General features: G+C 41.0%; 1 protein-coding gene across 1 annotated transcript in view; it reads left to right on the top strand.

The window, feature by feature from the left end:
- The window catches only part of LOC126203773 (citron rho-interacting kinase), a 214,406-nt gene that overhangs the window by 134,871 nt on the left and 53,076 nt on the right, over positions 1–26,459 (top strand). Inside the window, exons 24-27 of the mRNA XM_049938141.1 lie at positions 11,516–11,630; positions 11,709–11,857; positions 11,961–12,162; positions 15,977–16,183. Of these exons, the coding sequence (XP_049794098.1) occupies positions 11,516–11,630; positions 11,709–11,857; positions 11,961–12,162; positions 15,977–16,183 (673 nt within the window). The remainder of the gene's footprint in view (positions 1–11,515; positions 11,631–11,708; positions 11,858–11,960; positions 12,163–15,976; positions 16,184–26,459) is intronic.

Here is a 26,459-nt window from a genome sequence, read left to right as displayed (position 1 = left end):
TTACACCTGGTCTCCTCTTCACAAAGGGTGGTGTTGTGGAGCATTAAGTGGTGAAGTTCACTGCAACCTAAGCAGAAGAAGAAAGCAAATATTTATGCTGGGTTTCCTGATTAATCATTGGCTAGCTGCTTGCTCTCCAATCTGTACATGTATTTTGCCTGCTGTTGGCACCAAAAGATTATTGTGACTTTTTGCTGATACTTTCGAATAGGGACCTAAAAATGTAGCATCTGTTTTTGGTGAAATGTGCATCTAACTACTTTGTGTTTATAAATGATTAGATGTACAAATTTAAAATGTTATATCACTATGTGCCAGAAGACAGTCCCTGCTGCTTTGAAATTGACTGTTAAAACAAAGTGATCGGGAAGTTTTTCCAAAATGTTCTTTGGTTTCTTCTTTTGGCTATATTTACGCCTTCAACATTTGATTATCTGTTGAGAAGCACTGGTAAACTGAGTGCTCGTCTGGTTGAATGTGTTTCTCGACATTATTTTTCTTTTCCCTCCATATTTGGTAATTACATAATCTCCAAAATATTAATTTTGGCCTTTTGTTGGCATTCATAGCTGTGCAAACCATACCTGACAACGCTAAAGATAGAACAGACGAGGCACCCTTGGTGTGGAAGAAGAACTGGAAATAGCTCTGTTCGCACATTTGGGGAAGAATTTATACGTGGTTAAAATATGTTGACAGGTTTTGTTTACCTGCCGCAACTGAGCAGAGTGCAGCCACTATAAATTGGTGATCAGCCACGATCATGAACAAATTAAAATGATGACTGCAAAAGGGGAGATGATGGGTGCGGGCAAACAAGCCTCACTTCCGTCTCGTAGGGCGGCAGCCTGCACTTCCATTCTGCGTTTTTGTGAAAGCAGGATCACAGATACCCTTTGGCGTTGTGAAGGTCATAATCAGTCTCCATAATGAGCTGGATTAGTCACTTAACTGACTTCAAAATAAAGTAAAACAATGAGCAAAGCTTAAAATATAGCATACAGTAGTTGCTACCGCATAGTCGTTTGCTGAAGTTGGCAGCACCGTAAACAACATAGCAAAGGTCCAACCTCTACTGGCATTTGACGCAACCACAGTTCAAAGCCCACACCACCTAAAACTGTCATCTACCACCTATCGTGGGAACAGTATCTTTTGTCACACTTTGTAAAAAATTATAATGCTTGCTGCTACTGATGTATTTGTGCTATCTCGTTGATTGTCGTGTCACCCAGTGGGAACATAAGTGCTGCACAGATAAGCATCACACCACACCACATCACATTGTATGACCTTTATCGAAACTTGTCATATTGCATATCGTATCGCCTGAAAGCAAGGGGAAACTACGGCCGTAATTTTTCCCGAGGGCATGCAGCTTTACTGTATGATTAAATGATGATGGCGTCCTCTTGGGTAAAATATTCCGGAGGTAAAATAGTCCCCCATTCGGATCTCCGGGCGGGGACTACTCAAGAGGATGTCGTTATCAGGAGAAAGAAAACTGGCGTTCTACGGATCGGAGCGTGGAATGTCAGGTCCCTTAATCGGGCAGGTAGGTTAGAAAATTTGAAAAGGGAAATGGATAGGTTAAAGTTAGATATAGTGGGAATTAGTGAAGTTCGGTGGCAGGAGGAACAAGACTTCTGGTCAGGTGACTACAGGGTTATAAACACAAAGTCAAATAGGGGTAATGCAGGAGTAGGTTTAATAATGAATAGGAAAATAGGAACGTGGGTAAGCTACTACAAACAGCTTAGTGAACGCATTATTGTGGCCAAGATAGATACGAAGCCCACACCTACTACAGTAGTACAAGTTTATATGCCAACTAGCTCTGCAGATTACGAAGAAATTGAAGAAATGTATGATGAAATAAAAGAAATTATTCAGATAGTGAAGGGAGACGAAAATTTAATAGTCATGGGTGACTGGAATTCGAGTGTAGTAAAAGGGAGAGAAGGAAACATAGTAGGTGAATATGGATTGGGGCTAAGAAATGAAAGAGGAAGCCGCCTGGTAGAATTTTGCACAGAGCACAACTTAATCATAGCGAACACTTGGTTTAAGAATCATGATAGAAGGTTGTATACATGGAAAAACCCTGGAGATACTAAAAGGTATCAGATAGATTATATAATGGTAAGACAGAGATTTAGGAACCAGGTTTTAAATTGTAAGACATTTCCAGGGGCAGATGGGGACTCTGACCACAATCTATTGGTTATGACCTGTAGATTAAAACTGAAGAAACTGCAAAAAGGTGGGAATTTAAGGAGATGGGACCTGGATAAAGTGAAAGAACCAGAGGTTGTACAGTGTTTCAGGGAGAGTATAAGGGAACAATTGACAGGAATGGGGGAAATAAATACAGTAGAAGAAGAATGGGTAGCTTTGAGGGATGAAGTAGTGAAGGCAGCAGAGGATCAAGTAGGTAAAAAGACGAGGGCTGGTAGAAATCCTTGGGTAACAGAAGAAATACTGAATTTAATTGATGAAAGGAGAAAATATAAAAATGCAGTAAATGAAGCAGGCAAAAAGGAATACAAACGTCTCAAAAATGAGATTGACAGGAAGTGCAAAATGGCTAAGCAGGGATGGCTAGAGGACAAATGTAAGGATGTACAGGCTTATCTCACTAGGGGTAAGATGGATACTGCCTACAGGAAAATTAAAGAGACCTTTGGAGATAAGAGAACCACTTGTATGAACATCAAGAGCTCAGATGGAAACCCAGTTCTAAGCAAAGAAGGGAAAGCAGAAAGGTGGAAGGAGTATATAGAGGGTCTATACAAGGGCGATGTACTTGAGGACAATATTATGGAAATGGAAGAGGATGTAGATGAAGATGAAATGGGAGATATGATACTGCGTGAAGAGTTTGACAGAGCACTGAAAGACCTGAGTCGAAACAAGGCCCCGGGAGTAGACAACATTCCATTGGAACTACTGACAGCCTTCGGAGAGCCAGTCCTGACAAAACTCTACCATCTGGTGAGCAAGATGTATGAAACAGGCGAAATACCCTCAGACTTCAAAAAGAATATAATAATTCCAATCCCAAAGAAAGCAGGTGTTGACAGATGTGAGAATTACCGAACAATCAGTTTAATAAGCCACAGCTGCAAAAATACTAACACGAATTCTTTACAGACGAATGGAAAAACTAGTAGAAGCCGACCTCGGGGAAGATCAGTTTGGATTCCGTAGAAATACTGGAACACGTGAGGCAATACTGACCTTACAACTTATCTTAGAAGAAAGATTAAGGAAAGGCAAACCTACGTTTCTAGCATTTGTAGATTTAGAGAAAGCTTTTGACAATGTTGACTGGAATACTCTCTTTCAAATTCTAAAGGTGGCTGGGGTAAAATACAGGGAGCGAAAGGCTATTTACAATTTGTACAGAAACCAGATGGCAGTTATAAGAGTCGAGGGACATGAAAGGGAAGCAGTGGTTGGGAAGGGAGTAAGACAGGGTTGTAGCCTCTCCCCGATGTTATTCAATCTGTATATTGAGCAAGCAGTAAAGGAAACAAAAGAAAAATTCGGAATAGGTATTAAATCCAGGGAGAAGAAATAAAAACCTTGATGTTCGCCGATGACATTGTAATTCTGTCAGACAGCAAAGGACTTGGAAGAGCAGTTGAACGGAATGGATGGTGTCTTGAAGGGAGGATATAAGATGAACATCAACAAAAGCAAAACGAGGATAATGGAATGCAGTCGAATTAAGTCGGGTGATGTTGAGGGTATTAGATTAGGAAATGAGACACTTAAAGTAGTAAAGGAGTTTTGCTATTTGGGGAGCAAAGTAACTGATGATGGTAGAAGTAGAGAAGATATAAAATGTAGACTGGCAATGGCAAGGAAAGCGTTTCTGAAGAAGAGAAATTTAACATCGAATATAGATTTAAGTGTCAGGAAGTCATTTCTGAAAGTATTTGTATGGAGTGTAGCCATGTATGGAAGTGAAACATGGACGGTAAATAGTTTGGACAAGAAGAGAATAGAAGCTTTCGAAATGTGGTGCTACAGAAGAATGCTGAAGATTAGATGGGTAGATCACATAACTAATGAGGAGGTACTGAATAGGATTGGGGAGAAGAGGAGTTTGTGGCACAACTTGACCAGAAGAAGGGATCGGTTGGTAGGACATGTTCTGAGGCATCAAGGGATCACCAATTTAGTATTGGAGGGCAGCGTGGAGGGTAAAAATCGTAGGGGGAGACCAAGAGATGAATACACTAAGCAGATTCAGAAGGATGTAGGTTGCAGTAGGTACCTTGAGATGAAGCAGCTTGCACAGGATAGAGTAGCATGGAGAGCTGCATCAAACCAGTCTCAGGACTGAAGACCACAACAACAACATCATCACCTCAGTGGGAACAATGCTGTAGTGATGTGAATGTAAGAAGGCGGCTGCCCGAAGTGTTCTGCACAGTGTGGTCTCTGTCTCTGTCCCACGTCTCATGTGTTGGCCTTTGTCGATGTTCATAACTGGTGATAATAGGGTAAGCATTATATCAAATCACTGTTTCTGTTGGTTACTCTCCCTAGTAGAATTTATTAAAATTGTTGCTCGTGAAGTGACAAGAGTTCTAGATTCTCTGATTTTTTAGTTGGGTGTCAACAGTACCACTGTGTTCTCATAACCATTGAATGATATTTTCCTTTTGAGAGGACAGAATTGAAGCCATAGCTTTTATAAATTGTTTGATAAGGATCATTATTGAGAATTATTATTGATTGATTTTCTAAACTTGTAAGCAAAGAACTTAAAAAAAATTAAAAATGTGTGGTTTCATTTCTTTAATACTCACAGTTGGCAGCTGCATGTAAATCCGCAGTGTGTGCCGTCGTGTAATGGAATGATTCTGCCTTCATCAGCTGTGCGTGACACTTTCTTCCTGTCATCAGTCCAATGCTTTGTAACACTGTGACTTGGGTTTATAGAAGTCCCAACAGTCTAACTATGTCCTGGAAATTGTCTTTCATTTTGACAAAAATGTGCATTGTGGCTGTGTCTCCTTGCTGCATCAACATTTTATGGGGAGCAAGACTGCCAAGAACAAGGCATGGCAACTGTTTCTGCACTCAGTTAGGACTCGCGCAATGAGATAAGAAACCAGTCTATAGTAGTATACTGTCTGTGAAGGCAGTAGCTGTATATATGATGCCAAATCTCATCTTGTGCATGTGGTCACTCATTTGTTATGTTTTCAAGTGTCTTTCTTCATACCTAGTGCATCAATACAAGATGGTTCTGCTAGATCGTCCTCTCTTACTTTCCGTTTCTAGTATGAGACAGTTCTATCATTGTATTTAGGAAACTGTTAAGAGTACCCCCTATTTCTCATTTTTATTTCAAGGTATTTCTACACATTGGACATAAAGTAATGCCTTTGTCTTTTAAGTGCAATTCTTTGTCAAGCCTTAGTGATTATTGACTGAAACCAAAACCCTAGCTACACACTTTTTATATTGTATTTCAGTAGACATTGCAGTTACCCCAAGAAACACCAACAGAAATGAAGCAAATGACTTACATACATCATTGGAAATGGAACATGTGGGTGATAAACACCACACTAGCTGACACTGCAATCAACCTGATTTCCTATTAGAGCATAGTGCAGTGGGCAATAGGTGAATCACATTGAGAACTTTGACCACAACCAATTTGTTGGTGACTGCTATTGTTTGCTGGAAAGTGTCTTAGCTGGGCAGTTGTAAGGGAACATCATTTCTCCTTTATGTAATGAATGATACCTCTCTTTAAACATCTATAAATGGAAGATAATGCATACAACAGAGAGAGAGAATTCGATAGTATCAGATTACAAGATTGTTGGTGAACTTCTGGAGTAATCACACCTTCTAAATATTTAAGGAGAGCACTAAGAAGCCATATGATGTGGGATAAACCACAAAATCAGGAGTAGGTAAGATAAATGAGAGACTTAAAATTATTGGATGCATTCTGAAAATTGCTGTGCCTCTACATAGGAAATTGCACAAAAAATGCTAGCACAAGTAGTTCTGGAGTGTTACTTCAGTGTCTGGAGTCCTTACCAAGCAGTCATTACAGCAGAAAGAATGTCATAGAGGCTCTGCTAGGATTGTAACATGTCAGTATGGCTAGTGAGAAAGTGAAAGGAGGTCATTAGAGACTGAGTACAAGTTTGGATCATGGAAGGCTGGGAAAGCAAAATAGCCTTGCCCTTAAAAGTACCATCCCGGCATTTGCGTGACAGAAAACCCTAATCTCGGTGGCCACATGGAGGTTTGAACCGCCGTCATCCTGAATGAGAGTCTAGTGTGCTAACCACTGTGCTGCTTCACTCAGTAATAAGAAAGTGTAACAGAGGTTCCAGGAGAATGTAAATAAGACTCTTTGGAAGAAGGGTGGTGGTATCACAAATGGGTAAATTTAGGAAATAACTCTTAAAGGAAGACTGCCACCATCGTGTATCTTGTGTAGTGACCATGAGAATATGATGAGACAGATGGGGGCAGATACAGAGCATTATACACACTCATTTTTCTTCTTGCTCAATATGCCATTGGGACTGGATGGAACTTCACTAATACTGCTATGAAATGCCCTCCGCCACACTGTACGGCAGATTGTGGAATGTACTGGCAGGCATAGATTTAAATTTATGTAAAGCAAATGATAGTCTATAATTTACTAGTAGGATAATAGGGAACTGTAATTTATCTTCAAAAGATACTGCTTACAAAAGAGTCGTAAAACCTGTATTGAAATACTGCCAAAGTCAGTGGAACCACTAAGAAGTTTCACTAATAGCAGACATTAAGTTTAGAAGTAAAAGTGGTCACTGTGAATAGTCACAGGATTGTTTGTTTGGTAGAAATTGTGTCACAAAACTGTTAGATACGTGAACCAAGATTTTATTTTATTACAGAAACCAACTTTCTAAGTTCAACTGCTCCACTTTCCGGTGAGAAACAAACTGTGCTAATAATGGCTCTCACAAATGTATAGGACAAGTCATTCTTCCTACACTCCATCTGCAGAAGAAATGAGAAATTTTATGTGGTATAATAATTGTATTGTCTCCTATGTACTGTATATACTCAAATAATCCGCACATGTTTTTTCCCGAATTTTAGGACGAAAAACTGGGGTGCGCGGATTATTCGAAACATTGTTGGTACTGCTCCGCCTCCAACAATACATCCCATTATACTATTGCATTGTTGCGGCCTCAGCCTGTGACGCATCAGTAGCACATTAGGAGTGAAGTATTAACGTCTTCAAACTTGTTAATTATGGTTAAAAGTTCTCGCTATCGCTCGTACACTGCTGAAGAAAAAGTGAAAATTATTAAAGAAGCTGAGAATATTGGAAACCGTGCAGCAGGAAGAAAGTACGAAGTAAGTGAGAGTTGTATTCGCGACTGGTGAAAAAATAAAACGCAGCTTCAAGAAACTACCGGTAATACTAATCGCCGGGCATTTCGCGGCCAAAAGGCGAAGCATCCGGACCTCGAGAAAAGGCTCTGCAGTTATGTAGATGAGAAGCGACAGTATGGATGCGCGGTAACGAGTGAAATGTGCCAACTTAAAGCATTGTCTTTAGCCAAAGAACTAGGCAGTACCAGTTTCAAAGCTAGCCGGGGCCGGCTATCAAGATTTTTCAACTGAAATGGTTTAGGATTCTGGAGGAAAACTACTATCGCTCAGCGGCTTCCAGGCAATTACGAGGAAAAAATAGTGAATTTTCATCGTTATGTGATAAATCTGCGTCGTAAACAGTCCTGTATATTATCACAAATTGGTAATGCGGATCAAACGCCAGTCTATTTTGAGATGCCGCTCGACAACACAGTGAACAGGAAAGGAGTATCTAGCATCATGATACGAACTGGTGGCAGTGAGAAACAAAGATGTACGGTGATGTTGTGTGTAACTGGCGATGGATGAAAGCTACCACCTTACGTGATATTTAAACGGAAAACTATTCCGAAAATATCAGTAAAAGGCATACCGGTATTAGCGAGAGCGAATCCGAAAGGGTGGATTGACAATGAACTTATAATTGACTGGGTGACACATGTTTGGCAACGTCGTCCTTGTGCATTACTGAATTTACGCAACGTGTTGGTCCTGGACAGCTTCCGCGGACATACAACTAAGGAAGTGTGAGACAAATTACAAAAAGGGAAAACTGACTTGGTCATTATCTCTGGAGGCCTAACATCATCCTACAACCACTAGATGTGTGTATATGTGGGCCATTCAAAGTTGCACTTAAACAGCGATATACACAATGGATGGCTGATGAAAACCATAAGTTCACACCTAGTGGAAAAATCAAATGGGCGGATTTGTCCCAGATTTTTGAATGGGTGATAAGTGGATGGGACTCCATTCCGCAACCACTGGTGGAAAAATCCTTCAAAAAATGTAGATTTCACTGGATGGAACAGAGGACGATGCTCTATGGGGAGATGGTGAAGGCGACAATGCTTCTCCCACTAGTGATGACAATGAAAGTGATGAATAGAGTGGTAAGAGAGGAAACGTACCGGTATTGACTAAAATTTTTTATTGCACGTACCATAGTAACAAATTCTTAAACAAGATAATTCACATTTCTTTTTTTGCTATTGTAGGTACGCGTAGAGTCCCGGCTGGCGGTGCCCGCCCATCTAATGGGCCAGGTGGCCAGCTGCACGCTGCTGGCTGCCTTCCTGCTGGCTGGCCAGCTGCACGCCGCTGAATCGGTTGTGTTTTAACGATGTATTAACCTGTACAGCAGCGTTGATTCAAACCAGTAGTTATTATACATACTTTTGAACACATCATAACGTTGGAACAATTTTTTTTTTAAAATAAAACAAATGAAAGCAACAAATAATTTTTTTCCTTTTTTGTGAAATATGGTGTTGACTGTTTTTTCTCCTCTTCTGTGTGTACTTCTTTCTCTCCCCTCTTCATTTCCTTATACTCTTTGTTTTTCTTCTTCGCTCCCCATATATTTGCCTTCCTCCTTCGCCTCTTACTTCTTTCTCTGCCCTAACTCTCTCTCTCTCTCTCTCTCTCTCTCTCTCTCTCTCTCTCTCTCTCTCTCTCTCTCTCACACACACACACTTTCCTACCCTCACTTTCCTCCAGCTGTCACGTCACATCCTGGGATTGGGTTTTACCAAAAACTTAAAGCCTGTTGATCAATGCCAGAGTGAGACTTTGATCTGGCCAACAGGAAGTCTCAGAGGAATTATCTGCAGGAAAAGATGATGACTAGGAAAACTTCAAAGAATATAGATTACAGAGAGTTTATTAGAAATTAATTACACTGCTGTAAACTGAGGTATATCACTGTGATGCCCCACAGCTCATAGGTATTTGAAAAAAGTCATAATTACTGCCTTAGCTTAGGATAAAATCTTTATTTAAACAACCGGTTTCGGTTGACTGACTATCATAAGGTTCTTCAAAGCATTTACACACCAATTAGGCGAATATAGAATCACAAGTCAGATAATAAAACTGTGGATTTGTCACTGTTGTCACATTATAATATAAATTACATCATCAATATATAAATTGTGCTAGGCAGTGTACTCTTTCATGTTACATCAACAGTTGGCATTAATGCTATGTATGGATGAGTACCACATAGATCAGAGAGCACAGCTGATTGCCGTTTACTATTAGAGCCAAAGATATTTTTTGCAGCAGCAGATTTTTTCATATTTTTGTGCCCAATGGGCCACTAGAGTTGCCTCCAGCAGGAGGAAATGGTGTGAACAGATTGTCTTGTGTAGCTGCTGCCACATCCACGTGGAATATTATAAACACATGGCCCTCTGAGGCCATGACTAGCCTCAGAGCTGTTAGGCGAGTGAAGGGCCTTTCTCATCTCGTCTATACCTAAGATTCATCCAATTTTACATGATATAGCTCCATAGATTTGAAGGAATATTGTGTGCTGATCTTGTGTGTTTGAGTAGAGGTGGGTCTGAGGTCCAGACAGAGCACGTTTGATTTCACGTGAAAATTGTATTATGCCTGTCTTTTGTTTTTTGGTAATATGGCGTTGTCTTAACACAGAGCATACGGGCGCATTACTGTAAGAATTGATTTTGTGTTCGACAAAGACTCTACATTGATCAGAACACAGCCTGTGTGTGTTAATTATTACAGAGCTCCTTCTGACATTGAAAATTGTCGGTTTATTTTGAGTTCTGTTGGTCTTACAATTGATACTACTTTCAAGGTTCCAAACTTGCCTGTCAAAGATGGCATGCTTATATTAACTTTATGATAAACTTAATAGCACATTAAAACTATGTCCTGCACTGCATCCCAAAACCAGAACCTTGTCTTTTGCATCTCTCACTTTGTGAGCTAGTGAGCTATCCAGGCGTATCTCACGATATGCCCTCACATCTTTACTTCTGCTAGCACCTATCTCTAAATTTCCAAACTAAACGAAAAACCTGCATTCCTCAAGGACTAAAACTCCCGGAAGCCCAGTGCAGCACATATTCTTAATCAGTTAGGAAATTTCGAGAAAGTGCAAACTCTGCTTTGCAGTGTTTTATCTTCGATAATGTGTGTATGTGTGTGGTTCAGACTGAGAGTGCAGTTATCTTCAGTTCTGATCTTTTACACCTATAAAATATGTTTCTGCATCAACCGTATTGATACTCTTCTTTAGACTTTGTGACCATAACGGTTTAGTCTAGTGCTGAAAATGTGTAAATCGCAGATGATTTCCAGCTTTCTACTAAATAATAGGAAGTACCTCTTCTAAGAAATGTATTGCATCTTCTAATGCAATAGATTTATACATGTGATGTTGCTGTACCCTGTTTGCATTTGTACATTTACTTTAACATTACATTAATTAGATTTAACATTTCATGTGACTTCTCACGTTCTCAATAATCACATCGTTATTGTCATGGTGCACTCTGTATTCAGTGGTGCATTTCACTTTTCTTAACCAGGACATCAGCTTGCGGAACAAATGCAAGGCCCTACAGATGCAGCAACTTGTGATGAACTGTAATCACAACATCCCATCATGAAGACGTGTGGCATCCACCTGTATCAATTCACATGCAAAAACAAAGACAAAAACCTCAAAACAGCTTTCCATCCTAAACTGTTTAACTAATAATTGGTTTCAACTGTCACAGTTATCTTTCTAGGGCTAATTAGACATGGGTACCAAATATCACCAAAGTGATGTTATGCAACAGCTTCTGAATAAAAAAAATTCTTTCTGGAAACTTTTCAGTGACTTGGCATTCTTATTTCAAAATATTATTATACTGGCAATTCCTTTTTTTCCCCAGTTCACTGTCTTTTATTTCTCTCCTGTCTGATTTGAACCTTGGCAATAATTCAGCTTTCTTTGCTGCAAGTAATTTTTGGTTTACATAAGTTGAAAAGGTTTTCACAAGCTTGACAAAAAGAAGAGTAGATGTGACACTATCCTATACTAGCATCCTGATCTGATTTTCTTTTTCAGAATTGAGACAAGTCTGTGTACTAGAACAACAAAGTGCCACGTGTGTACTGACAGTATACATTTGGGACGGCAGGTTTCCTATTGCCAAGAATGTGAAATAACTGTACACCCGAAGGTAAATTAATTTTCCAGCAGGGTCTTTCTTCTTCCTATTATAATGTTTTCTTTGACTTGACTTCAATGATCTTTACAGTGTTCTTTGCTTCTACCGAAAATGTGTGGCAAACCTCAAACAACACGTCAACCCAATGGAACTCTGGGCTCAAAGTTGTACAGAGCCGAACATGCTGACGTGAACAAAGCAACACCTGGAAGTATGGAGGGTGCTGTGAAAATTTATGTGTGAGTACTATGTAGCAAATGGCACAGTAGGGCAATTTTTTATTGCTAGTTGATTGTGATACACTATTTCCTTCGATTTATCTTTGATGACTTTGTTTTTCAGTAACGGAGAATGGAAGCAAAAGTACTTGCTTCTCGAGGGGAACGCCCTTCTCATATATGACAACAAGCCTTTGTCGGACAGTGCGTGCCCTGACAGCAAATTTGAATTGTGTTCTGACGATAGCATTACGAGCATTGTCCGCTCTGTGCATTCTCCAGAAACAGCGTCACTTTCAAATTTGGATGTGCCATTCTTGCTGAAGGTAAGAGATATTGTGTCCTCAGAGTCTTTCTTGGTGTGGTATGCTTCAATAAAATCTTCTCGTTTTACAAGCCGTGTCACTTTGAATACAACACTTGAGCTTTTGGTAGCTGTCTCTGCCATCGTCATCAAGAGTTAATCAGCAACTGCTGCTGCTGGCTTGGTGTTTTGCTTATATAGATGTAATGGCAGTGTTCCAGAGGGGGCGTGAATGACACATGCATGAAGTGCAAGTTGGGCAGCTGCTAGCAGCTCTGTCCCGCGCAGGACCATGTGACGTCAGATGGCATGAGGGGCTGATGCCACATTTGAAACTGCCCCAATCGCGCATCCCTACAAATGACGAGCCTACGTCTTTGCTTTTGCTCAGTGTCCGAAGCAAAAAAAACATGGCATTGACCCCTCGTGCCATCTGGTGTCACTTGGCCCCACAATGGGATGGAGCTGGTAGGAGCTGCCCTCAGTGATTTTACCTCCCGACGATAGTAGTGGAGATGGCTACTGAAAGCCGGAGTGTTTTATTTTTGAGTGATGCAGCTTGTAAACCGAGAAATTTTATTGAAGAGATATTGTTTGTGTTCATTTTTCGTAAGCATAATCTGCCATTGCAGACTTTTAACAATAACTGAAATTTGTGGATGGAGAAATAAGTACAACAAATGAAATGCAATCACTCACCTATAGCATACCAGTCCTTGGTGGACAGAAACAAATAGTCGTAGGAAACAGCAGTTGTGCTAGCTTTTAGAGCTCTTGCTCTTAACCTAATCAAAGTGTACTTATTCACACAAACAACCACACAGACCCGAAACATGCGTTCCCATGGCTACAGCAAGACTAGTTACTGTCTCATCTTCATATATTTCCGTCTGCTTCACTCGAATATCACAATGAAAATTGTCTCCTAGCGCAGGGTTACAAGTAATGTGGGACTGTACGTTTCACACATATTGCTACTGTAATTAGTAGGATATTTACATTGATTGTGCTTACCTGATTTATTCGCACTGTTTCTTTGTCTTTCTCTTGTGTGTGGTGCCTGGAGATCTTTCTGTAGTGTCTAGCAGAAATCAGCCAGTATATCAGTAGTCCACCATCATTTGTACTGCTGTTCTGTAGAGGAATGTCCAGGACAAACTGTTCACCATACTCATCACTGAATGCACCACAGTTCTCCAGGAACACGGGGTGGGAGTAAAGGAAGTACGTCTTCAGGGTCTTGTTGCGGCCAATGACATAAGCATGAACGAGTTCGTCTACAAGGTCCCTGTAACTTTTTCTCCTGTTTCCCAAGAGCAATATTGTAACATTATGAAAACAATGCCACGCATGTAGCTGGTCAGGGACTAGAGAGGACTCACAAAATGTGTGTCCACCAGCAGCTGTTGTATCCTTGTGGACCAACAAGTGTCTCCTTTAAGATCCTCAGCCGAATCATTGAAACTTCTTGCACAAATACTGAAGTGCAGCTTTATTCCTGTGCAACGCCCATCATAAGATGCAGTGGTGTGAGAACACTTTTGTTTGGATTTATTATAGACCCTTCGGAAATATTTTTGGCCCAGACACGAGCTGTTCAAGAAGGCGATAGTGTTTCTCTTGCGCGATTGACTGTCACACTCACACAACAGCAATACTTACTGTAAACCCACTTGCAAATGTAACAGCATCGTAATGACTTTGAAGTCTCCAGCCATTCATGCTTATTTTAATTAATACAGCTTACAAAGGATTTCAACATGGAGTTACTTTCTTCAGCTAAGGCAGCATATGTGACAGGGACTGACAGCTTTTCATTAGTTTTGTGTAACAGTACTGCCTGCAGACTTGTTTTTCAGGCATCTGTAAACAGTCTCCCCTTGGCAGGTTTGTGTATAATGTTTAGATCTTCTAACAAATCGTCAATGTCACTGCAGAATGTAATGTCGCCTTCAGTAGTTAAATGACACACACATTTTTTCTGGCAGTCCCAAAACAAAGACTCACATACTGCTGCAGTTGTGAGGCTAAGAGTTCAGCTTTATGATTTGGAAGATTTAAATCCGTAATCAGATCACCGAGTTCACACTGTGTTGTTTTGTGTGATTCTACAGTTTTTTTTTAAAAAAAAAAGGGTCTGTGTGACTGGCGGATGATTGCAGATTTTAGGCTGTATTTGTCTGTTCAGAATCGTCACTGTCATTGCTTGATGGTGGTACATGTGGGGGAACAGGACCTGACAATCCTTCACCATGAGCCTCAGGGCAAATGACAGATAAGATATCAGGATATAGAATATTACACTGTCTCTCGCTATCGACTCCTTTCCTCAAGGGAGGTACCATACAAAAATAGCAATCTGATGTGTGATTTATGGGTTCGCACCAAATAGCAGGCACACCAAACTTGATGGAGATGTTTCTGTCGTGCATCCAAGCATTCAGTGTAGATGAACACGAGGTGCAACACACATTGGAGCCCACGATTTATCTTGGTGCCCCGCTCGATGCCGGAAATAAAAGGTCATTCCCTTGTGTCACTGCTGCAGTCATTGTCATCTTCTTGAACTACATATAACATCTAAAAAAAAGTAACAAAAGTTATTAGGTTCATTGTTGGAGGTGCGGGACTTTTTGTGAACGTGCACACTTGCTGAGTAACAATTGTTCAATTTCAATACTTGACCTCACATATATTCATTGCCAACTGTTCCAACAGTCGTTCCAGTAATAAGTGAACTAACACAGCACAAGAGCATATAGCCTTGTCAAATGACAATCAAAATTGTATCTGGTTTCTCCATTCGATAATCCTCACATGACTGGGCGATATGCACGAATCATGGTGTACAGCAGTGTTGCCAAATTGTACTGGAAGTGTTCACCTCACTCACTCACTCACAGCAGAGAAATACTCATCACAAGGCATTTGAATGTAGCTCTTATAACATCCCACAAATGTGACCCTGAAATGTAAACACTTTATTTACTCGCAACCCTGAGGTAGGAGACAATTTTAGCCTTTATTTTACGGATGTCCTGATATGATCCTACTCAAGTCTGGATCTATCATTAAGTAGGAATGGGAGTGGGAGGGCTAGGCCAAGTTCTGGGGGATTGAGCAATACAGGCTCTGACAGAGATAGTGAGTGGCGCACCTCAGAATAGGCAACTCTCAACCCAAATACGCGCCCAAGGTACGCAGTACAAGCTCAACGGTTGGATGTCCTGTGTCTGTATGTGTGTGTGTGTGTGTGTGTGTGTGTGTGTGTGTGTGTGTGTGTGTGTGTGTGTGTGTGTGTGTGTGTGTTTGTGTTTTGAGCTTGTACTGCGTACCTTGGGCGCGTATTTGGGTTGAGAGAGTTGCCTATTCTGAGGTGTGCCACTCGCTATCTCTGTCAGAGCCTGTATTGCTCGATCCCCCAGAACTTGGCCTAGCCCTCCCACTCCCATTCCTACTTAACGCGCGCACGCGAGTGAGTGTATACCTGTCCGTTTTTTTCCCTCAAGGTAAGTGCTGGAGGGCAGCGTGGAGGTTAAAAATCGTAGAGGGAGACCAAGAGATGAATACACTAAGCAGATTCAGAAGGATGTGGGCTGCAGTAAGTAGTGGGAGATGAAGAAGCTTGCACAGGATCGCACGCACGCACACACACATATATCCATCCGCACATATACAGGCACAAGCTCTCTTCTTGCTAAGCATAACAGAATCTGATGATGGCAGTCTGCCTAAATCTATAGTTCACAGCTTATCAGGATAATAAATTGCAATCTAGACAGTTCTTGAATTTTTTCTTACTGTGTCTGTCTCAACGTACTTATCTCTGCCCTCAGGTGGAAGTAAATCCTCGGCGAGGTTGCTGGCCGCCGGTGTCACTGCTGCTTCTGATCCCGAGCTCTGAGGAGAAACAGCGGTGGGTCCTCGCCATGGAGGCAGCCGTGACTGGGCGGCACGCGCAGTCCTACCGGGGCAGCCGGCTGCTGTCACTCGACAGGGCCAGTGCGCTGGACATAAACTGCTGCCTGGCACTGTCGGACAAGGTGGGTGTTTCCTTGGCCTTACTGTGCTGATCACTACACTGAATGAATGCTCATATACAGTTCGTGCACTCAGTGATGCAGCTGATGGAAGTGCCTGGAGCTGTGGTAATAAAGTGAATTTGACCAGCATTGACTGCTTTCTGATTCCTGTTGACTAGTTAGTGGATAACATTTCACATTATTGATGTCTCTTGAAGCAGTTAGGCTTTTTAATCATTGTGTGTGTGTGTGGGGGGGGGGGGGGGGGGGGAGGGAATTACTGATGGAACCTCTAAGGATTTGGAGCCTGGCTCTTACCAAGTGAGCTAGGAACAACCCTGCTTGACTCTCTAAACATGATATATTTTATGATTTTAAACAAAGTAGTATTCTTGAAGAAAATGCTGCCCTTTTAGCGTGTTCTTTTACTTATTGATACTTGGTTGGAGCCCATCAACTGGTAACTCGGCATGTGCTAGTTGCCTGTCTGCCTCAGCTTTGGTCAAATGACAGCCTGCTCCAGCTGGCCTCTGATTTGCTCATTGCCTCTCACAGTGGTACAGGAGATAACCAGATGGGGCACTCTACTTGGGAACTCAAGGGTTACCTGCTGTGTCTGGAACTGCTGGTCAGCTTTATGGTAGACTGTAGAAGCTGGTCCTATGAAGCAACAGCTGCGAAGCTGAAGGTCATGCAGAAATAGGTGTCAGTGTCTTTGGGCAGCTAGAGTGGATGTCCACCACGAGGGAGTTTCCCAACTTACAGAAAAGTGGGAAAATGTGTGCAAAGAAATAGATTATATTGATAAGTTACAGAAAGGTATTAAGGTCATTCAAAAAGGAACGATTCTGAGGCCAAAAAGTGAAAAACACCAAAGGGATTCTAATGCAGTGCTGTTGCCTATGAAAGTAGGTGTGGTCCCAATGAGACACCCAAAACCCCAAATTTGCCACTGGAGGGTCATGGACTCGCACCATTGTGACATCCGAGCAAGCACGTGCAAGTGTCAACCCACTACACTGTACTCAGTAGTACTGAAAAAAGACAAATGGAGGCTTCAAAAGAAAATCAAAGGGGTGTAGTGCATTTCCTGACAGCAGAAAGAGTGCAGGGAAAGGAGAAGAGCACCATATGTCCATTGCAAGAGACAAAGTATGGCACATGTGGTTTCAAAGACAGTTGTTGTTGACCATTGATGCTTGACCTGGAACACCCACATCACATTACCATACCATTGTCCAGCATGTGAATGCCCTCATTATTGAAGCCTGGAGAGTTGCAGTGACATATATTGCCCCAGAGGTCACACTGAGTGTCAGAATTGCAACAAACATCCAGTACTCTGCACACTTGTCATGTTTCAATGAATTTCCATTTCCCACACTACTCATGCTGTAAGGAAATGCACTACACCCCTTTGTTCTTCTTTCGAACCCTGCATTTCTGTTTTCAGCACTACTGAGTGTAGTGGACAGTTGACAGATACACAAGCTCACTCTGTATCACGGGGTGTGCATACGTCCGTGTAGTGGTGAGTTTGGGTTCTCAATACTTTTATAGGTACCACACCATTCTTTCATAGGCATTGGCTTTATAATACTTTCAGCAGTTTTCATTTTAAAAACTCTGGCTCATTTCTTTTTGAATGACCTTAATATGTGGATTAATATGATGTACAGTCATGGACAAAACAAGCGAGAACCCTCGCCTTTTCGTTATGCTGATCCGCACAGCTTTAAAGTCTGCTGCACAGAATAACAGGCAAGGCGATGAAGTGCTGCCAACATTCTATGCACAGGCATAAAACTGAAAAACTATCCGAACTTTGTCAGACTGTTTTCAGTCATGTGTAAGATTATATTAATGCTGATTAGTGTGTTACACACAACACGGAAATATAAGATATAAATGAAAGAAGAAACACTAATTAGCATGAACTGTACTAATAAAAATGAATTTCAGCTTATCGCGATAACATAACTGCTTTAGCAAGACAAAATACCCCAGATCGTTACGAATTAGCAAAATATTATGCGCATTCGGCCGCAAAACGGTTTGTGTGAACATTAAGAAAAGCCGTACTGGATTACCGTTGCTGACCTACCATGAAAGTGAGCAAAGTTAGCAATGCATGAAGATTCATAACGAAATTCAGTTAAAAATCATTCAGTGCCACACTTAAGTCAATTAAATTATTGATAGAAGCAGAAAAAGTAGGCGATCCACAGGGCGCCAGTACAGAATAAAGATAGCAATAAAACGTATTGGGGGCTCAAGAATTTCTTGAAATTGCTTTACTGATAGTCTATTTGCCTCCATCGAGATTAGAACCGAAAACAAACCAGACCTCCCTTGCAGTAGCAAATACCTTTCACTACACTAGCAGACAACCCAGGCAAACAGCCCTCTATTATTACCCCAGACATGAATAAGCCGGCAATTTCGCAATAAAAATGGCAGTATCAAAATCGTGTTATTAGCGAGTCAACGTATTATACAGTGTTTCAAATTCTCCATTAGACTCGCCAGAGCCAGAAAATTTTCATTATCCGAAGTGTTTCTAGCTAGCAATGTGAATGCTCGCCCTTCTAAAACACGGTGGTATTAATACTGGAATCTGAATTACCACGTGTATAGGCAAATGGATTTCATTTGCATTCTTGTAAACGTGATTTGGATCGAAAGCATAGCTACGAGTAATATGCTGATGTATCACCTGCAACTAGAACATTTCGAATAAAGAGTAGGGGGAATTATTTATGCGGCCCTCATCTTCAGTAACTGTTGTAGCTATTTTCGTGGTTAGGATTTCATCACCTAAATCGGTAAAAATGGAACCCTACTAGTCTCACTTTCTTGACCGTCTATCTGTCTACCCAACCCTTAAAACCCGTTTACCTCGAGTACGGGTAGACATAATAGAACCTGCGGTATACGGTCCCTTGGTAGTGAAAAAAAGTGAGCTTCTATGTCAACACAATCTAAAGGTATGGCCGTTTATGTAAAGAAAATTTACGCGAAAGGTCAATGAATGGCTCTAAGAACTATGCGACCAAACTGCTTAGGTCATGAGTCCCCTAGACCTAGAACTACTTAAACCTACCTAACCTAACACACATACATGCCAGAGGAAGGATTCCAACCTGCGACTGAAGCAGCCGAGCGGTTCGTGACTGAAGCGCCTAGAACCGCTCAGCCACCGCACCCGGCGAAACCCTTTTCACCTCATGTATAATGATAATATATACTGTCTAGTGAGGATGAACTGTATTCGCCAGCAACTCAGATCGTTTTATCACAGAACTTTTAAGAAAATACATTCAAATTTTGTTGGAAGTAGTCTGCAATATCCGTTTATAAACGCTCTAGGAATGTTGTATGCGATACCCACTTCTGAAGACGCCGGCAGATACTGAAGTACCATAACAAGTAGTTAAGAATTTATTGTTATTGATCCATACGTGACACTTTATTTCAGCATCAATTTAACGCTCCTAGGTGTTTGTCTATGGCTGAAAATAATGAACAAAAAATAAATAAACAGCAAACAACTTCGATGTTCAAATCAAATGTAACTCACACGTCGCAATTACAACATAATTTCGTTGTTACATCTAGATAACTACATCTACAGGATTTCTTTGTAATCAAGACTTACGTGCCTGGCAGAGGGTTCATCGAACCACCTTTGGACTATTTCTCTACCGTCCCACTCTTTAACAGCGTGCGGGAAAAAGGACCACTTAAATCTTTTCTTACGAGCCCTGAATTACATTATTACTGTGGTCATTTCTTCCTGTGCTAGTTCCCGAGGAAATAATGTTTTGGCATTCAGAACAGATGTTGGTGATTGAAATTTCGGAAAAGATCTCACAGCAACAAAAAACGCTTTTGTTCTCATGAATGTCACCCCAACTCGCTTATTAAATCTGGGACCATCTCTCCCCTATTTCGTGACATTACAAATCGTGCTACCGTTCCTTGGACGTTTTTGGCGGCTACTGTTCCTTGGACGTTTTTGGCGAGCACCGTCAATCACGCTTGTCAAGGATCCCATATTGCGCAGGAATACTATAGCAGTGGACGGACAAATGTAGTGTAGGCAGTGTTTCAGTAAACCTGTTGCATATTTTTAGTGTGCAGCCAATAAAATGCAGTCTTTCGTTTGCCTTCCCCACAAACGTATGTTTGCGATCATTCCAGTTTAAGTTTTACTGGGTACTGAGATGAACTGACAGTATTTCGACGTGTGTTTTGTCATGTTACCGAAAGTTAATTATTGGTACTGGACGCAGCTTTCGCATTTCATGTATTCCTCGTTCAACAGAGTACACTCCTTGTACACCACACGTAACTGTTTCAAAGCATTAAATTGTTACTGATGTTACCAAGTTGAAGTGGTCATCTAAAGCTGCCGTTTTGAAACAAAGGAAAATATTATAGCGAAATATCACAACTAAGAAGCAGACTATCAAAATAAACAAACATTTCTGGTTCTAGTCGTTGCAGTAGGTCTACGACACAGTAACGTAAATTAGGAGCAAAGTCCATTAGTAGATAGTTATCAGGAAAACCGGCTCTCATAATCCAAACTGCCACTACAAGAACGAAAGTTTCCAAACATGTCAGTAGGTAATCGAGGAAGGTGGATGCATTCTGTCTACTGAATTGCAATGAACGCCAGTTACGAGGGGACCCGCCAAGTGTCTTACCATAACATCACTCAGTGAAAGAGGGGACACAATAAGCAAACACATGTCTCTGCTTATCTGCATACACTCGACCGTTTCTGAAAAAACGATGGTCAAAGTTTTCAATGCGCTGTTGCTATAGTGTAGATACCTTTAAGTATGTAAGGATTCAGAAGTGGTGGCTCAGCGGCTACCGTCGCGACTTCAGAACTTTGCGCTGGTGAGTTCGAAACCCGGTTTCGTCACGCCACCCCCCCCCCCCCCCCCCAAATTATCTACGAATGTTTATTCCAATTTATGTTGAAACAATGTTGTCGCTATTCGCCAATTAATTTACAGTGTTATGAAAGAAGTTAAAAAAAAGTAAACGAATGAGGAAATGATGTGAAATATTTGTGAATGTCCTTGCAAACTTACAGGTTGTAAGGAGGTTCAAAAATATTTCACATTATTTTCTCATTCATTTATTTTCTTTTTAATTCACTAATTACACAGAAAGTTAACTGATGAATAACGACAACATTATTTCAACATAAATTGGAGGAAAAAAAAAAACATTCGTAGATAATTCTGGTAGAGAGGGAGGGAAAAAAAAAATAATAATAATAAACCAATATGGTCTCGAACTCGAGAATCAAAGTTACGAAGGAACGACAGTAGCCACTGAGCCACCACTTCAATTGCATTCTCGGGCACTTTCTACACTACAGCAACAGCCCATTGATAACATTGACCGTTTTCTCGAAAACGTTAGAGTGTCTGCAGATAAGCTGAAACACATGTTCGCTTATTTTGTCCTCTCCTTCACTGAGGAAAGTGAGTGTATGGCACCTGGCGAGTTCCCCTCGTTAGTCGAGTTGCTTCTTATGCCCGGTGAGAACTATGTATGCCTCAAGAGTAAACTGCGCCACTTGGAAACACGGCGAGCGAGGATAAACACATTCTCCTTTTTATAAGGCAACCTTCTACAGCTAAAATTCACGGAGTGTTCTTTAGGTTGCCTCAGATATTTCAGAAATGTTTTTTGTGTTAGGCCTGCCATATGTGCAAAACATAAACATTTCATTTCATGTAATATTTATCAGGATAAGACATGACAAGAGTGGACCCATCCCTTCTGAGAAAAATTACAGATTCTAAGTTGCTCCACTATGTAATGAAACGAGTATGGGCTTGCAATCTCTCTTTTATGCCATCGATTTCCTTGTTACACGTACTTGGCCATTGCGTTGTGGCTGCAGTTGTGAAGGAGGCAGTCTGTTTCCTACTAGTGCTGTTTTCGCAGCAGATATTAACCGCGACGAATCAGTCAGTCAACGCTAAATGGCCCATCTGGCTGAGGCAGACAAGGGCGCTATAATAGCATTCCTTGCAGAGGGATTTTCAAATGGCCATATAGCAAGAACTATGGGTCTTCACAAGTTGACGGTAGCCAGGTGGATTAGACGAAAGGAAGAGGGTGGTAACCTGAATGGTTGGCCTCGTGGCCGCCACCTCAAAACAGTAGCAGCTCAGGATCGGCAGATACGCCGTTTCAGTGAGAACCACCCATTTGTCAACACACGACAAATTCAGCAGACGTTGGGTCTCAATGTTAGCAGTAAGACCGTCGTTCGTCGCTTAAGGGAAGGTGGACTGAGGGCAAGAAGCGCTGCTGTGAAAGAGACATTGACTGTTTCCTACAGAGAAGCCTGCCTTGCTTTTGCTGCTGAAAATGTCCACAAACCTCTCCAGTTTTGCAGGCGAGTGATTTTCACGGACAAAAAAGTTTTCTCAACGGCATTAACCGGAAAAGTACTTGTGTACCGGGCAAAAGGTGCTAGGTATAATCCAAAATATATTTACAGTTGCCGAAGGAGTGGCAGGGAGTCAGTAACGGTATGATTATGGATATCGTCTGACGGGTGTGGGCTCCTGTGGGAAGTGGAAGGAAGGCTTGATGCGCGCAGTTACATATCAGTTCTGTAGAACATGATGTTGCCTTCTGTGACCGCAAAGTTTGGCGATGATCAGATCATGTTCCAACAAGATCGCTCATCTATTCATATGGCACGTGTGGTTAAGAGGTGGTTCGACGACCATAGTAATATTACTGCAATGGAATGGCCACCTAAAGGAGCCGACTTGAATCTCATTGAGAATATTTGGGCAAAAATTGTCAGAGTAATACGGGAAAAAGGACAGTCACCGTCGACTCGCCGGCAGCTTTCTGATGTGATTCATGATGCTTGGAATGAGTTACTTGAATCTCCTAGTTATGTGGCTAGAGTTGTGAGCTCAATGCCCAACAGACTTTGAGCCATTGTAGAATCCGAAGGAGCCTATATGCGATACTAAGCAGCATCAGCAGAGATGTTTTTCCCAGCCCTTAACCAATCAGCTGCAATAGATGTTTCAAGTTATTTATTTTTTTACAGATGTATATTTTATATAATTTTAATGAAATGCAGTAAGTGGACTCTAGACAAACAAATTAATTCACAACAAGATATGTAATATTTAATTTGCTAAGAGAAGAAATACTCGCATTATATATTCAAGCAGTCTCTAAAAAATACATGACACGTGTATATGCAAGAAGGGTAAAAATCAATTCAGCACAAATGAAAAATATTGAGGAGAAGCTCGCCGATGAAGGCGTAATTGGAAAGGTTGGGCTAGAAGGGGAGGTAAGGAGGCCCGAAAAAGAAGAGAAAAATCAAATACCCAATAGACTTATAGTCGACGTCTCAGCCGAGGGCTGTTGGTATATGCAATTTGGAGCAACAGTAGAAGAATAGTTTTATTTACTGATTTTTGAGGCCTTATTTTGTGACGACTAAACAGTGCTGCTTCATGAGACCCACTATTTGTCCACATCTGGCTAAACATCAGAGGTGTAAAAAATTTTGAGAGGTGCCGAACTGCTCTGGAACGGTAACATGTCTAAGACAAGGAGATGATTTTTAGTTCATTTCATTTTAACCATTCACAGCACGCTTTGATATTCTAATCTATAATTTCATTTTATTATTATGTATCTTTTCTTCACTGAAAGTGAATGGCAATAAGTTTCAAGATGTAAAGTATAACTTGAAGTTTTTAATTTGTGGAATACTTCAGTCCGGAACCGCGCAGCTGCTACGGTCGCAGGTACGAATCCTGCCTCGGGCATGACTGTGTGTGATGTCCTTAGGTTAGTTAAGTTTAAGTAGTTCTAAGTCTAGGGAACTGATGACCTCAGATGTTAAGTCCCATAGTGCTTAGAGCCATTTTGTAGAATAAAGTATTTAACAGTTTATATTTTCAACACATCTGTAATTACAGGACATATTAAGAAGCAAGTCAAAAATGGCATTGTGGAAAGATAAGGTTGGTCTCTAAAGGGTGACGACGGTCAAATAGCAAATACAAAACTGTGGGTAACAACAACTGTTGATGGTGAGGAGCCGTAATCTATATGCCACTATTCTGTAATTGTGTTTCGGAAGTTTATCGTCGATCATAGGACTGAAACCGATACTCTGTTTTACGTAAAGAATACAACCTTAAAAATTTGCGTAGCAGCGCAGAATATTAATACACAGTATATAGATCAAGAACGTAAACCCATTGCCTTCAATTTTATTCTCACGGATGGCATTGAGACAGTAAATAACAAGAGGAATAACAAAACTGTCAGAATCAATACAGGGAATTCAAGTGTCCAGTGGATTCAAAAGTTTGGTATAATAGCGAATAATTGCTTTCACTGACTCCTTCATGCCTACATTTTCTCAGTCAGACAGTGTTTGAAACAAGGACTAGCAAGGTAAAACATTTTTCCACAAACTGTCAGATTGGAAGTCGGAGAGCAAGTTACATAAATTACGATGACAACAAACATTTTTCAAGTACATTGATCACTGTAGGCACCCAACACTTTTATTCTGTGTTACATACGCAGTATGTAAACTGGCAACGCCACCAACACACAATACCACTAAGCTGTGAAACAACTGTAGCAAAACAGAGCATCCTCGTTGTCCATGTGATGGATAGTATGACTAATTCGTAACATAAATGTCAACGTAAGCAGAAATTTCTTTTGGGACTTGCTACTTGAACCAAATAACATACATTTCCTAAGTCTTCAGAGCGAATCGTGTAGCAAATGTAATTTAAAGGACATAACATATCAAGTGGATTTACAAACAAAATTATGAACCACTCAAGAGCGTAAATCGATGGTCACATAGTTGTCAGACGTATTCTATGGTGTTCCCATTGTCCATTACACTAGCAGCAGGAAGAAAACATTCGCTCAGCTGATGTGCTAAGATAGCTAGCACTGGCGAAGCTCGTGCTTCGAAAACGCCACAGCATCATCTGCCACCACTTTGTGGGAAACAGAATACCTCAATTATAACCCAATGTGCTGTATTCGCATACCTGTGACCATGACTTGGCGCTAAAGTGTTGTTATGGATAGTATGTATGCTCAGATTGCGAATCTAACATCATAAATAAAGACAATGGGAAATAAATTAGGCATCCTTCCTCTTCCGTAACATCAAATATGTTTCAGTTATTCTGTCTTAAATGAACTGCGCAGAAAATCATTCACCAGAAGTGAATAACTTTTTAGCAACACCAGGTGATATTAACAGCTTGCCGTCGCAGGTTAGCCGTGCTTTCAATGGCGTCATATCGCTGACCGCGCGTCTGCTTGTGCCGTCAGTTCGAATCCTTCCCCGGGGTATTGATATGTGTTACGTTAGCTGGTTTCAGTAGTTCTAGGTCTAGGGGACTGACTATCTAAGCAGTTTTGTCACATAGTTCTTAGAGCCATTCTTTGACCTTTCGCGAAAATTTTCTTTACATAAACGGCCATATCTTTAGATTGCGTTGACATAGCTCACTTTTTTACACCACCAAGGGACCATATAACACAGGAAGTGCAATACATTTCCACTTATTATGTCTACCCATACTCGAGGTAAACGGGTCTTAAGTGTTGGGTAGACAGATAGACGGCCAAAAAAGTGAGACTAGTAGGGTTCCATTTTTACCAATTTAAGTGACAAAATCCTAGCCACGAAAAAGCTACGACAGTTACTGAAGATGAGGGCTGCATAAATAATTCCCCGTACCCTTTATTCGAAATGTTCTATTTGCAGTCGATACATCAGCATATTACTCATAGCTACGCTTTCAATCCAAATCACGTTTACAGGAATGCAAATAAAACCAATTTGCCTATACATGTAGTAATTCAGATCCCAGTATTAATGCCACAGCGTTTTAGAAGTGAGAGCATTCCCATTGCTAGCTAGCTTAAGATACACTTTGGCTAATGAACGTTTTCTGGCTCTGGCGATTCTAATGGAGAACTCGAAATGTTGTAGAATACATTTGGCAGCTATGTCGTCATTTATTTCCTGGGATGATGCAGAATTATCCTACTAAATTTACTCACTAATAATAGTATTTTGTTATTTCGATAAACATCCTGAATGATTGTCACGTAAGCATTGACATAAAGGTAGAAAATTCATGTTTTTGATTCCAGAAAGCTCTTTGCAACAGAAACTGCAGATCATTTTGCCATTTTCATTGCGAAATTGCCGGCTTCTTCATGTCTGGGG

Source organism: Schistocerca nitens, chromosome 9, assembly GCF_023898315.1.
Source record: "Schistocerca nitens isolate TAMUIC-IGC-003100 chromosome 9, iqSchNite1.1, whole genome shotgun sequence".
Lineage (NCBI taxonomy): Eukaryota > Metazoa > Arthropoda > Insecta > Orthoptera > Acrididae > Schistocerca > Schistocerca nitens.
This window is presented reverse-complemented; position numbering and strand designations above follow the sequence as displayed.